We start from the raw sequence: 14,955 nt of genomic DNA on the forward strand, positions 1-14,955 counted from the left end.
AGCAAGGGTGGATAACAGTGGAAACGTCTCCCTTTATCTTAGCACCTCAGGCATCTGTTTCTGGGCTCCAGGCACCTTCTACTGCCTTAATGCAAGTTGCATCTCTCGATTCCCACTCAGCTGTATCTGGAAATGCCCAATCCTTTCAGGTAACGTTTTGTAACCGTATTAATTATATCCTATAATTTGCCATGGTTCTAGTCAGTCTTTTCTTTTTCGTGTACATTTCATATGGTAGCAGTTCCCCAAAGTCATAGTTTGTAATTGTTTTCCCTTCCTTGGTTACCACTTTCTCATCTCTAAACCAGGCAAAGGATTACCTACGTTCCAGTGTCATAAAGATTAAATGCAAGAACAAGTAGAGCCCCTAGTACAACGTAGTAAAGGTCCAATCAATGTTTGTTTCCTTTTCTTTCCACACATATCCAGTTGAAGGGTGTATATTCACGTTCTTCTGTATTTTCTACCAAAAGTTGGCAGGCTAACATTCTGCAGTAAATTCAGCAGAATGATATGATTTAAAAGTGGAACCGCATGGAAAATGTAACTGGGTTTTGCTATCTAGTAAACTTTTCTTAAAGAAGGCTTTTTTCCTGTTATCCACAGAAGACAATGGCAGCAGCCTGTTTGCCAGGGGCAGACCCTTTCTTCTGCCTCAACACACTTAGTGGATAGACATATTGTCACTGATAACAGCGGCTCACTCCTTGGTGATGCTTAATGGAGGTGTGGGAGTAATGGTAGCTAGGCTATGCCTCATTAAGATGGGGAGTCTCGAAACTGGAAAAAGTCCCACTGTTGCCCTCTTTCTCCCCATCCCTCCTCTCCTCCATGGACAATTACTATCCTGTAGACTAAGAATTTTTTTTAAGTGGATGGGTAGTTATATCTATCCCTGGAAATGAGCTAGACTTCCTTATTTCAAGGAAGAGTAACCATCCTCATTAAAATAAAAGCTGCTGTTTATTGAGCGCTTACTGTCAGGCCTGTAACTTACCAGCTTTTCAGAACATTACCTATCTCACTTCATTTAGTACATACAACAGCCCTATGAAGTGGTATTATTATCTTCCTCTTACAATTGAGGTGACCGAGGTTCAGAGGAACATGAGAGCTCTTGGTCTTGCAGATTAGCTTCAGAATCTTGCAGGGGAGAGGCATCCTTGGAAATTGGCAGATTTGGTTTGGAATCTCAGTGAGCACTTCTTCCTTGAACTCAATGGAAGCTAAGCAGAGTTTATTAATCTAAAAACTTCTTAGACAATAGACCTGATAGTGGGGAATGAATCCCTACTTAGTTAAATCATCTCACCAGATGACTGGGTAGTGACCCAAGATACACTTTCTTTAGTTTCTGGGTAGGATTTTAGTGACTGGTTTCCCCTGGGTTACATAGATAACTCTCCTGCTGTAGTCCTTACTCACTACCAAACCCAGATCTCACCCATCTCTAGCTTCAGTAAGTTTGAGTCTCCTCCCAGCTCATCCACTTTATTCCACCAAAGAAAAATGTGAACAAAAAAGAAAGACATGAACGTTTTATCAAGCAGCGGTAACTCGTCAGTTTCTCAGCCCTATGCAGGTATGCAAGCCTACGCTTATCCCCAGGCATCTGCTGTCACCTCCCAGCTGCAGCCCGTTCGGCCTTTGTACCCAGCACCGCTTTCTCAGCCTCCCCATTTCCAAGGTAGGAAGTGAATCCCTCAGTTTCTCATCTTCGCTCTTGCTGTGCTTTCCCTCTTCTTGCTCCTCTTTCATTTTTACTCCAACAGCTCTCTACTCATTGTTTCTTCTCTTTTTTAACAGCTTTGTTGAGATATAATATGTATTCCATACATTCATTCATTTTAAATATACAATTCAAAAGTTTTTTAGTAAATTTGCAGAGTTGTGCATTCATCACTACAATTCTATTTTAGAACATTTCCATCATTCCCCAGTGTTTCCTTGCGTCCGCATTCTGTATTTTGTTCCTTGGATATTCTCCCCTGGCCCTTTTAATTCTTCTGTTAGAATAGCTAGAGTTTAGAGAAAATAGTAAAAGAGCAAAACATTGGAGGAAATTGGGAGAAAGTTGAATACTATAGGTGTTTAGTATCTCTAATGAAAGCTACTCTGTTAAAATTTTTTAATTATGAAAATAAGAGACTTTTATAAAAAAGTCAAGCAGTACAAAAGGGTGTAAAGTGAAAAGTTACTGTCCTTCCTATCCATAAACCCCCTGGCCTTGGAAAACTGTTGTTAACAGTTACTTGGGTAACTTCTCAGATATTTTTGTATGCATGTACAAGTATGAATATCTAATGTAAAAAAACCAAACCAAGATAAAGTATAAACTGCTATGATGGAATCCTGCCTTGTTCTGCTGTTTGTCTTCTGTTTAGTAATCAGCTTTGGTATTAGGACAGTGGTAGGAAAAAGCCAGTATGTCCTGCAACGTAATTTGTGGTTCTGGACTGGTCAGGATTTCCTGGATGTAGCCTTTATCTGGAAGCTCTGTCCTTCTCCATCTGGGATATGCTTTTTCATCCATCAAAACTGTCATCTCCCTCTGTGAAGCCTTGCCTGACTATTCTCTGTCCCTCTTTCCTCTCTTCCCACAAACACAACTATGTATGCATGTCAGCAAAGAGTTAATCGTGCTTTTCTTTGTGCTACTTTTATACCTAGTATATGGTTCATTGTTTTGCACTTAATACACTCTCTTGTAATGATTTTTTTACATGTCAGTCTCCCAACCAGACTAAGAGCTCACCAAGGGCAGAAGCTGTGTTTTGTTTACTGCTGTATTCCTTGTACCTGGTACAATGCCTGGCATGCAGTTGGATGAACGGGAAAGCAATCTGAGCTGCCAGTGCTATGGCAGTGCAAAGTGGGCATATTTGTGCCCTTGGACCAGATGTAGCCCTTGATGCGTTTTGCATGAACACAGCTTAGATATTGTTTACTTTGAAGCCCTTTTGCCTCTACTCTCTCTCGTATATCTTCTGACAGGGTGAAGTCACCTATAGGCTTGCCTAGTGTATGGAAGTATTAATTTCTTTCTTTCCTCTACTGGAAGAGCTACTGGCTTTTCTTCATACAGTTTCCTCTGCTGCAGTTTCATAAGTTTCTTTTTGGCTTATATCTGTTTAGGATCAGGTGATATGGCTTCATTTCTCATGACTGAAGCCCGGCAGCATAACACTGAAATTCGAATGGCAGTCAGCAAAGTGGCTGATAAAATGGATCATCTCATGACTAAGGTGACTGAGTCAGGGTTGGGGCCATGTTGAAAGTGGGGATGTAAACAGGGAGCAGCCAGAGCTATAGGTAAACTCTTCTTTGGTTTCCTGTATTGGTAGTAGTTAGAGGTTATATCACTTACAAGGACAGTTATAATTATGTTGGGATCCAGTTACTTGCAGAGAACTCTAACTTACAGTTAGAGATTGTCTCAGGAACTCATTAACCCCCTTAACAACGGGGTCAAATCTTGGGTAAATTGTATTTCTTCGTTTTATAATTTCTCACAAGGTCTTTCTGGTATCCCTTTTGTAGGTTGAAGAGTTACAGAAACATAGTGCTGGCAATTCCATGCTTATTCCTAGCATGTCAGTTACAATGGAAACAAGCATGATTATGAGCAACATACAGCGAATCATTCAGGTGAGGGTGATTAAGAACAGACCACTCAGGCTGAAGGTCTTACCCTGCTGTCTTCCCAGAGGTACTACCCTTTAACACCTCCACCCCAGAAATAGCCTGTGATAAATGCTACACTGGGTTAGACAATTCTAGAAAATCCATTATGGCTTAATTCCGTCCAAGTGACTTATCACTATATATTCTGAAGGAAACATTGCTTTTTTGACCATACTTCAGAATTTCACTCCTTTTTTTTTTAGCCATTTATTCACTCAATCCGTTGGACCTAGTGATTTGTATCCGTCAGGTATAATCTGATGTGTTGTTTTAACATACATGTAGACATAAGTTCTGGTGTTTTGTCTCAAAATATGTTAACAATGTCACCTGTCAGTTCAAGTTGATTCTCTTCTATCTGGCACTTTTCTCTTAAGACACTTAAATTGTACGTCATATATTTTGAATTTAGGAAAATGAAAGATTGAAGCAAGAAATCCTTGAAAAGAGCAATCGGATAGAAGAACAGAATGACAAGATTAGTGAACTAATTGAAAGAAATCAGAGGTAATGACAGGTACGGGGCCTGGCTAGGATGAACAAAAGGGTTTATTGTGTATATGCCCAGCTTAAGTACACGTATTTGTTTAGGGCAGTACGTATGTATTTCTGCCATTTCTGTTTCCTGCCTGTCATGTGAATTATTGCCTGTTTTCTGAGAGGCATTGCAGTAGAAGGAGCTTAGTAGGCTGTGATGTAGGGCAGACCTGTGTTTGATTCCTGCTCTGACCCTCATTCATTTTGTGGCTCTGGGCATGTTATTGATTCCTGCTGGCCCTAGTTTCTTTATCTTTAAAACTGGTACTATTTATTACTTACAGAACTCTGGTGTCAACTCTTCTCTCTTCTGTGTGGGTTAACTCGGTTTTATCCACCAGAACTCAGACAAAACTTCACTGATTCCCATATAAAACCTAAGGATTTTGTATTTTTTGTAGATACTTCTGAAGATTTGGAGGGATGTGTGGGGAGGGTGAATGGAACACATCACAACACAGCATTTCACTTAAAAAAAAATCATTCTCCCATATTTCTCTTCTCTGCTGTCTCTTGTCTCCCACATGACAGAGCTGGGGGAGTGGCTTTCTCTTCTTCCCTCTTTCTTATAGCCTCTTTACTCCTGTCTCTTCCTCCTCATTCCCATTATCACACACCCTTCACGTTATTGTCCTCTCCATTATTCAGGGTAGTTCACTGCTGGCCCAGATTCCTGCTTCCAACCTGATTTCTTTAGATCCCAGTACTTCAGATCTAAGGAAAAGAAAATGCTTTCAGATAGCTTTTGATGAGCAGCAATGTTATGAGGACAGAATGGGCATTGGATTGTGCTCAGTGCTTGATAAGTGTTTTCTTTTTCCCTATTTCTTTCACAGGTATGTTGAGCAGAGTAACCTGATGATGGAGAAGAGGAACAACTCACTTCAGACAGCCACAGAAAACACACAGGCAAGAGTATTGCATGCTGAACAAGAGAAGGTAAAGCAACTGGGGAGAGAAAAGCCCAGGTCAGGATGGGTGGAGCTAAGGAATGTCCCGTGTACGTACTCACTAGTCAGCTTTCCAACAGAATTTTTGCCATCACTGCAAAAAGAACTAGAAATCTCCCGGTAGGTTTTCATGTATCCATCATCTACATTTCTGTTTTATAATATACTTCGCAGTAAGGTGACTCAAAAATAATCACTGATCTTAGTAATTTGATTAGGTAAGAATTACACAGCTTATTAGAAACTAAATTTATTCTGTTGACAAAATCAACAGAAATTTTCCATTATGCCAGATAACAGATGTTTAGGTTCTTTTTAGAGGAATTCAAGATTGTTTGCTCCTTCATCTGTGTTTGCCAAAGCATTTTAAAGTACTACTATTTGACTTCAATCCTTTCAAAACTAGGAATTTTGACCTGTTCCTGCAGTAGCAGTAAGGAAGACTAGTGGGTCTTGGGTTGGGATCTGCTGATTCTGAAACTCACTTCCCCCGTTGCTCCAGTGATGTTCTTTATCCTGAATGGATTCCTTCTTGTTTGGGCTACCACTCATCAGCTAGGAGATCCTGACTTTTTCATCTGCTGTCTTTCTTCTCAGAGGTTTAGAAATCGTTTATATTTTATATTAGTGTTTTCCTTGATGAAAACTTAGATTGAACACACTTGTAACTTGTGGAGTTTACTCACTTTCTCATATTCTGGTAATAAGGATTCCTTACTATGTCTTACGCTAATCTTTGTCTTCTCTTAGCCATAGAATCCAGGCAAGTAATGTGTGACCTCTTTTTCTCAGACAAGCAGTGCCTTATCCTGCACAGCCCTGTCCAGTGCTGACCCTGTTCTGTTCCCATTACTTTATACCATTTCTTATTTATGTGACTGACGACTCCTAATGCCTAGGTGAAGATCAGCAGCCTTTGACATTGTTATCATTAGGTAATGCTGAAGTCACTTAACCGCTCCCCACCCACTAAATACACTTTTTACTATTTCTCCTTCCTCTACTTTTATTTCTTCTCTTCCTTTCCTTTACTCCTTTTGTTTGCTTGTTTGTTTTTTCTTTAGGCCTATACAGGGCATCTAAATATATTATTTGGCCTCACTGTTACTATTCAGGGCTAAAATGATTACTGTAACTTGTTGCAGATCAGTGGTCCGCAAGCACTGGCTGCCTCAGACTCACTTGGGGTGCTTGATTAAAACTAGATATTCTTAAATCCCGAACCTCCAGAGATTCTAATTTAGTATATCTAGCTGGGATCTGAATCTGAACTTTTAAAAAGATCCTATAGATTCCAGGTGTAGGAATTACTGCTCTTGTCAGTGATTTCTTTTGTCATAATCTCTGGAGGGGCAGCATTTTTAAGAAGTTCAGCATGTGATTCTCATGTTGAGAAGCACTGTTTTGTGTGTGTATGTGTTCCAATAAAACTGTATTTACAAAAATAATAGGTCAGTTTGGCTCATAGGTCATAGTTTGCCAGCCCCTGAATTAGCTCAGTGATCTATCCAAATGTTTTCGTGTTGATAAACCCCAGAGATGTCTGATACCATGCATTGAGCCCAGTAGATGCTCTGTTTATAATAGCAAAACAGTAGAAGTAATAACAATAGTAATCATAGCTAGTATCTGCCACAGCCCACTGTGTTATAGATACCATGCTTCACACAAATTTTTGAGGGAATCTCATGATAAATGTGACTGGGATGCCAAGTACTATATGTTTTAATTGATCATCTTTATTTCAGTGAAACTTTTTGAGCCCTGACTCTCCCCTCTTTTTCTTTTGATCCACTTCTCACTTAACAGTTTTCCTGTGATCTCTCCTTTTAAAGGGAGATGGGCAAGGTCCTTTCGTCCCTGGAGGCAATTTTCTGCCTTCAGACACAGCTCAGAAAGGTATGGTTAAGGGCTCAATGAATATTTGGTGAATGAAATTATTTTTCATTGTGATATAGTACCACAAAAAATCGTGGAATAATGACTAAAACTGGAAGAGCTATTAGAGGTCGCCTTTTTAGTTTAACCTTTTTATTTTAGAGGGACAAACCAAGACTCAGAAATGAAAGAGTAAAAGACCTGCATAGGACCCCATTTCCATTCAGCTATATTTCTTTTCCTGTGTCAAATTACTATCTCTCTTGAGTACTGTTTTCCTGCTTTTACCTTGCAAGCTTTATTCACTGTTTTTCTGAACTCTTGGTTCTTCCTGTCATTGCTTTCTTTTTCTCACTCTCCATGTCAGCAGTAGAATTTGATCCACGGTAGGAACCAGGGAGCCATCCCATCCACTGTGTAGATTTTTTTGTGTTTTCCCTTCTCACTTGATTATACCCTAACCTTAAAAAGAAATTATAAATACACCTATGCACACACACACACACACACACATACACACACACATACACATTTTTTTCTGATCATAAAAGTTGCATCTGTTCAGTCTGGAAAATTTACAAATACAGATAAGCAAACATAAAATATAAATCCTTCCACTCAAAAATAATGATATCCATTCCCTTATTTTCTGTGTACATGTGCATTTGGGGGATAGCATTAATTTTTATGCTTCTGATAGGCCTTTCTAGCTAAAGACCTGAGATAAAAAGAGCTTTTGGGTGATTTTCCACTCTGCTTAACCTTTAGCAAGAGAGTGACCCTCCATTTCATTGGCGTGCCTTTGGAATTTGTCCCTTCCAGTGTTTTAGCTGCTGCAAGTGCTCGTGAGAGAGGTGCATGTTTTGTTATTAGTGAACTCTCTGAGCTATGAATAGATGCAAAGCTCTCTGAGCTCTGAGTTAGTTTTGTTTTCATTAGGCCATTTGAAGCAGGACAGTGAGTAGATGAAAGCCACTCCTATATCTAGAAGTTCTAGATTTCATTGTCATCTGTGTTTAGGAGGTGAAAACCTAAGCCTACTGAATAGCAAAAATAAATATCTTAAAGCTTAGTCTAAAGGTTACATATACTCTCAGATACTCATTTATAGCCTATTTATTTTTATTTATTTTTTAAAGTGAAAGCAAGTTTATTAAGTAAAGGAATAAAAGAATGGTTACCCCATAGGCAGAGCACCGGCATGTTATTTTTATTTTATATACAATTTTATGTTCTTGTTTTACTTATTTATTTATTTATTTTTCTTTTGAGACAGAGTCTTGCTTTGTTGCCCAGGCAGGAGTGTGATCTCAGCTCACTGCAACCTCTGCCTCCTGGGTTCAAGTGATTCTGCTGCCTCAGCCTCTGGAGTAGCTGGGATTACAGGCACCCACCACCACGCCTGGCTAATTTTTGTATTTTTAGTAGAGACCGGGTTTCACCACGTTGCCAGGCTGGTGTCGAATTCCTGACCTCGTAATCTGCCCGTCTTGGCCTCCCAAAGTGCTAGGATTATAGGCGCGAGCCACCGTGCCCGGCCTTTATTTTTGTTTTTTAGGAGAGTCAAAATATCAGATTTTAAATGTAATCTATAAAACTGATAAAGACTTTGGAATAAGGCAAGGAATAAATATATTTAAAACAAGTGGGTACAGTGAACACAATAAGAAGAGACAAATGATAATAAGGAAATAGACAACTGTAAAAATGTATGTAAGGTGTAATAGAGCCAGGCATAGTAGCTTGCACCTGTAGTCCCAGCTACTCCAGAGGCTGAGGGGGGAGGATTGCTTGAGCCCAGGAGTTTGAGGCCACAGTGAGCTATGATCATGTCATTGCACTCTAGACTGGATGACTGAGCGAGACCCCATCTCTAAAAAAAAAAAGTTTTTAAGTATACTTGTATAGGTATAATAGTATAGGAGTTGTAATAATAGTAGTAATATAATTGTATAGGAGAGATGGTCCACACCCATAATTTGAATTTGGTTTAATACAAATTGAAGGCAGCCGTAACTCCCTGTTTACTAGTTCAGTCTACATAGAGTTATGTGAGGTTGGTTCATTACTTGCATGAAGAACACCTATGTTTAAAGTGACATCATACTTTGTTATTATTCAGGCCAAGGTGACAGAGGAGTTAGCAGCGGCCACTGCACAAGTCTCTCATCTACAGCTGAAAATGACTGCTCACCAAAAAAAGGAAACAGAGCTGCAGATGCAACTGACAGAAAGCTTGAAGGAGACGGATCTTCTCAGGGGCCAGCTCATCAAAGTGCAGGCAAAGCTCTCAGGTATGTGCTAGGTTGGGGATGCTGGGATTGTTGCCATTTAAACTCAAGGAATTAAGCTGTTTTCTTCCTCTCAATCTTTTTGGCACAATGCTTATGAAGTTTTTGAAGGACTGCACCAAAAATTAAAGGAGACTAGTATAAAATCTACATGATTATTTTACAGAAGGAACAATAAAGAACTGACTATTCATGTGGAATTCATCAGTGCCACAGTTCCCTTTTGTTTGGGGAGGTGTTGGCTTCAAAATCTTTGGTACCTATGATTGGCTTCAAATACCTAGAAGAGTTAATGTGTTGTTCTAACTCATGACTCAGTGGAAGTTTAAAAAAGAGATGCTTCCTGGTGTGGTTTCTTCTTTCCTAGAGGATGGATTGCAGCTCTTCAGCCTGACACTCAAGGCCCCTCCTGCTTGGCTTGTCTCCCATTATATTGTTCAGTTCATCTGGCCCTGACCATACCAGCAAGCCTGCTGGCTGCTCTTCAGCTCATCCTGTAGTTCTTGTCTTGCTTCTTATCCATGCTATTCTCTGGACTTGACATGCCTACCGTTACCAATATTCACCTTCAGTCCTCTTCAAAGTCTGCCTCTTTCAGAAGCTTTCCTAGTTTTCTCTAGAACATTTGATCCTTTAAAAAAAAATCCTTTATCTCTTAGTGCATTATTATAACCCTTATCATAGTTTGATAAGCGTGGTGTTTTGCTTATCTTTGTGAAGTCCTCTCCTCCATATTAGTGTTCAGTGCCTGGCAAGACATGGTGATTGGATAGAAGATTGGTGAAGACCAGCAGGTTAATTAATCTACCATGGTGTATAGAAACAAATATGGAAGGCAGAGATGGGACTAATGGGCAGAGGGTACCTGGAGCCGCAGCAGAGTTGGGTGGAAGCAAAGTTCATTTGCCTAATAGAGAACTAAAAAACAATGATGTCAATGGGTAAGGTGCTACCTTGAAGATACATCCCTTCCCTTTTATTTTTTTCTTAAATTTTTTATATTTTGCAGAGACAGGAGTCTCACTATATTGACCAGGCTGGTTGTGAACTCTTGACCTCAAGCCATCCTTCCGCCCTGTTCCTCCAAAGTCTTGGAATTAACAGGCATGGGCCACTGCTCCCAGCCCATCTCTTGCCTTTTAGAGCATGACTGGGCCCACATGAGGCAAACATGTTAGACAGTCTTAGATTTGAATGTTATTCAGATGTCTCCTGCTTTTGTGGTGCCTTATGACAATTACCTCAAGAGCCATAAGAGTCTCAAAAGTTTCCCAAACAAATTTTATTTATTGCAAAGAGCTTTATTTGAGACGGGATGTTTTGAAAGCAAATTCTTGGTAGAATGCCCCAGCTACCAAGAAAGTTGAGACTATCTTACTCAAGCAGTGAGAAAGAACCCAGACTAATACTAAACAGTGATCGGTCCAGTGTGTTAAGATGGTGGCCAAAATGGAATTGTGGGAGTGATCTGTTTCAAAGGTCATTTCTGACTGCTGGGGACATTTCTTTCCCATTTTGTATGTGGAGAAGGTGACATGTACACACAGAGATGACTTTCTATGGGGTAAATATGGGTTGATGGAGGAGTCAGCTGACAGCTTGACATATCTTATTGCTGGTCAGTGAGGTGATGTTGAAAGAAGTGAGCAGAGGCTGCTTGTGTGGTAGAACTGGGAAATCAAAGCGTGCAACTTTGAAAGAGCCACTGGGGCCAGGCACAGGGGTTCACGCCTGTAATCCTAGCACTCTGGGAGGCTGAGGTGGGAGGATTGCTTGAGCCCAGGAGATGGAGGCTATAGTGAGCCATCATACCACTGCACTCCAGTCTGAGTGATGGAGCAAGACTCTGTCTCCAAAAAATAATTTAAAAAAAGAACTGCTGGGATAACACATAGCCCACTACAGCACTGGTTCTGTAGCCAAGTCTTTCTGCTCCTGTATCCCAGAGCTCCAAGAAACCTCTGAGCAAGCACAGTCCAAATTCAAAAGTGAAAAGCAGAGCCGGAAACAACTGGAACTCAAGGTGACATCCCTGGAGGAGGAACTGACTGACCTTAGAGCTGAGAAGGAGTCCTTGGAAAAGGTAAGCTCTACAACCCAGTTGGCCAGAATTAGCTGTTTAATAAACATTTTAATTTTCCTTTTACAAATTACAATAGTATGTGCTTATTGTAACAAATACAAATAATATAGAAAAGTGTAAAATTAAAAAAAAAATTTCCCCTCTCTAATCTCATACATTAGAGGTGAAATTATAAAGTATATGATCCTTCCAGATTGTTTTCTGTATGTAGAAAACATACATTCACACTCACACACACATACATGTATGTATACTGACAACTTTTTTTACATCACATTTTATGCTTTTTAGGAAAATATCATGGCCTTGTACTACATAAGATCTTTCTCATATTTAACTGCTGCATAGTAGCCAACTGTGAGGCTGTACCATAATTTATTTAATTATTCGGATGGATATTTATGTTTTTATTTTTTCATTATTTTAAACATTGCTTCTATGGACTTTCTCAACATTTGTATAAGATGGATTGCATGAGTAAGAATCATGGGATCAAAGGGAAGGCTACATATTTGAAGTTTTATAAATATTACCAGATTATCCTCAAAGAATAGTGCTTACACTTTCAGCACTATGTGAGTGAGCCCATTTGTCACATTCTTCCCCATTCTACATATATCACTTTTTCTAATCTTCATTAGTCTGACAGGTGAAATATGTTATCTTGTTTTAATGTGTATTTTTATTAGTAGTAAAGCTTTCATATATTTAATACCTATTTATATTTCTTAGGTATCTCTTTTTAGTGTCCTTTATCCTATTATTAGTTTGATTTGTGAACCCTTTTAAGGGTATCAATCCTTTGCCAGTCATAGATGTTGTAAATATTTTTCTAGTTTGCTGTGTTTTCACTTTATTTGTAGTATATTTTGTTGGTTAAAATTTTAATATCAGGAAAGACTAAGTGAACAAAGTGAGGACATTTCTATCTTTTTGTATGTTCTGGAATAGTTGAAATATGAAAAGAATAAACTGCTCCTGAGGGTTCAGTAATCGCATTAGTAAAACTGTTTTGGCCCAGTGCCTTTTAAGAGGGTAAATCTTGGTCTGCAATTACATTTTTTTTCTAGGATTTTTTTTCTATTTTATTTATTTATTTATTTATTTATTTATTTTTATTTTTATTTTTTTTTTGAGACGGAGTCTCGCTGTGTCGCCCAGGGTGGAGTGCAGTGGCCGGATCTCAGCTCACTGCAAGCTCTGCCTCCCGGGTTTTTACGCCATTCTCCTGCCTCAGCCTCTCGAGTAGCTGGGACTACAGGCGCCCACCACCTCGCCCGGCTAGTTTTTTTTTTTGTATTTTTTAGTAGAGACGGGGTTTCACCGTGTTAGCCAGGATGGTCTCGAACTCCTGACCTCGTGATCCGCCCGTCTCGGCCTCCCAAAGTGCTGGGATTACAGGCTTGAGCCACCGCGCCCGGCCTTATTTATTTATTTTTAACCAATTCCTTCTAACCTCTTGGCTGTTTTCAGTTTGTCATTACTTTAGATACTACTATAGTGACCATCCTTGTAACACACTCTTTATGACTGTGACTTATTGAATCCTTAATTACAATTTGTGGAATTTCTGGATATGTATGTTTTTAAAGGCTTTTCAGAGGATTACTATCCAAAGAGAGTATATCCATTCATTTTCTTACTATCAGGGTATGAGAATGTCTGATTTCCTGTACCCTCATTAAAGTTAGGATGGGTTCCCTAGCTCTTAATAGAGGGGTAAAGTTCTTCTTGTCTTCCTTCTCCTGTCACCATTTTCCTCACCCAGTAGCTAAGAATGTTAAATATTTAGGGGAAAATTAAACTAAAAAATGAAGTTTCCAGAAATGGAGTAAGGATCCCACAAGGTAATTAACTGCCACCGCCATCATCCCTTTTGATTCTCCGTTAACAAGCTAGAGCTGATGATGGTTCTCCTGTTCCTAAGAACCTCTCAGAAAGGAAAAAGAAGTCAGCTCAAGAGCGTTCTCAGGCCGAGGAGGAGATAGATGAAATTCGCAAGTCATACCAGGAAGAATTGGACAAACTTCGACAGCTCTTGAAAAAGACTCGAGTGTCCACTGACCAAGCAGCTGCAGAACAGGTAATGGGAAACTGAAGCACTTTGGAAATAGAGGGAAGGTGTGAAGGACTCAGAGAGAAAAGCTTCTAGTTTCTTCCTTACCCTTTTAGGATGACATTTCTCATAGCTGATACTCTCACTTTGGAGAAAGGTAGATAAAGTAATCCAGATATATGCCAGACAGCCAGGAATCGAATGGAGAATCTTCTTTCTTTTTTTAAAGCTTAGTTAATATTTAATTACATAAGTAAAAATGAAAAATACTTTCCTTACAAAAAAACTCCAAACATGATAAGGCCAAAGCCATCAACCATCAGACACCATCCTTCAGGCACATTATCATCCTTGAAAGGAAGGGATTTATTTAGGTCATCAGGAAGGGAACCAGGGATAGTGGCAGGACACAGCTGGATCTCTAGTCTGTGCAACAGCAACCTTTCTCATTGTAAGTTTAAAATTTATATGCATATGTTTGTTTAATTAGAGTTCATTGGTGCCCTCGGTTTGACCACCTCTGGGAATTTTGGTGAAAAAAAGTTTCTGAACCTATAAAATTTAGGGTTCAGACCCTGAAAAGCAATGATCACATGACCCTGCCCTCCAGGAACCTATCTAAATAGGCACACTTTTGTCTGCTTGGAGTACCTTTTGGAGTCCTGACAACCAATGACATCTTAAGAAGTGCATTTACTTTAAAAGTAATGAGAGTCTTTTAAACAGTTTCCCAGTTAAATCTGGGCTGTTAGCTTATTCTTTTGCTTTTTGAAAGATGGGCTTCCCTAGGTGCAATGGAATCTCACTCCCCTGCCCCCAAGGATGGTATGGTCATTACTTTCTCTTGGCAGCTGTCTTTAGTACAGGCTGAGCTACAGACCCAGTGGGAAGCAAAATGTGAACACTTGTTGGCCTCCGCCAAGGATAAGCACCTGCAGCAGTACCAGGAAGTGTGCGCACAGAGAGACGCCTATCAGCAGAAGCTGGTACAACTTCAGGAAAAGGTACATATTTTTCTTGAGCCAAACAGTTTAGGCAGCCCAGTTAATTTGAGGCAAGCAGGCTGTTTGAGTCCTGTTGATCCTTCTAAGCCTAAAAGTTATTAATAGCTAGAAGACAAAACCACACTTGTTTTTAGCTTGTCAGGTATCTTTTACATACTTATTTGGGGTGATAGGTCAGTGACCTGGAAAAAGAGAGAACAGCACCAGTGTTCTGGAACATGTTTTCCATTATTATTGGATCCTTCATTTATTAAACAAATATTTATTGAGAGTCAGTTGTATTCCATCCACTGTGTTAAAGAAAGTGCATACAAGGAACCTGTCCCTCAGGTATCTCACAGTCAAGAAAGGGAGACAAAGAAACAAAGATAGGCGTTAAGTGCTGTGGGGCCCAGAAGAGGAAGTACCCAGGAGAGCTGGGAAGGTTTCCCAAAGGAGGTGACATTTGAGCAGAGCCAAGAAGGACAAATAG

The 14,955-nt window shown here is 39.7% G+C and overlaps 2 protein-coding genes across 3 annotated transcripts in view; one reads left to right on the forward strand and one right to left on the reverse strand.

Annotated features, from left to right (window-relative positions):
• PRPF4 (pre-mRNA processing factor 4) overlaps positions 1–14,955 on the reverse strand; it is a 141,300-nt gene that overhangs the window by 100,433 nt on the left and 25,912 nt on the right. The gene's annotated exons all lie outside the window — the stretch shown is intronic.
• FKBP15 (FKBP prolyl isomerase family member 15) overlaps positions 1–14,955 on the forward strand; it is a 55,650-nt gene that overhangs the window by 33,167 nt on the left and 7,528 nt on the right. For both annotated transcript variants that reach the window (XM_050760972.1, XM_050760971.1), the window contains 10 exons: positions 43–149; positions 1,573–1,687; positions 3,136–3,245; positions 3,541–3,648; positions 4,097–4,191; positions 5,058–5,160; positions 9,172–9,343; positions 11,287–11,423; positions 13,351–13,506; positions 14,331–14,483. In XM_050760972.1, the coding sequence (XP_050616929.1) occupies positions 43–149; positions 1,573–1,687; positions 3,136–3,245; positions 3,541–3,648; positions 4,097–4,191; positions 5,058–5,160; positions 9,172–9,343; positions 11,287–11,423; positions 13,351–13,506; positions 14,331–14,483 (1,256 nt within the window). The remainder of the gene's footprint in view (positions 1–42; positions 150–1,572; positions 1,688–3,135; positions 3,246–3,540; positions 3,649–4,096; positions 4,192–5,057; positions 5,161–9,171; positions 9,344–11,286; positions 11,424–13,350; positions 13,507–14,330; positions 14,484–14,955) is intronic.

Source organism: Macaca thibetana, chromosome 15 (assembly GCF_024542745.1).
Source record: "Macaca thibetana thibetana isolate TM-01 chromosome 15, ASM2454274v1, whole genome shotgun sequence".
In the NCBI taxonomy this organism is placed as follows: domain Eukaryota; kingdom Metazoa; phylum Chordata; class Mammalia; order Primates; family Cercopithecidae; genus Macaca; species Macaca thibetana.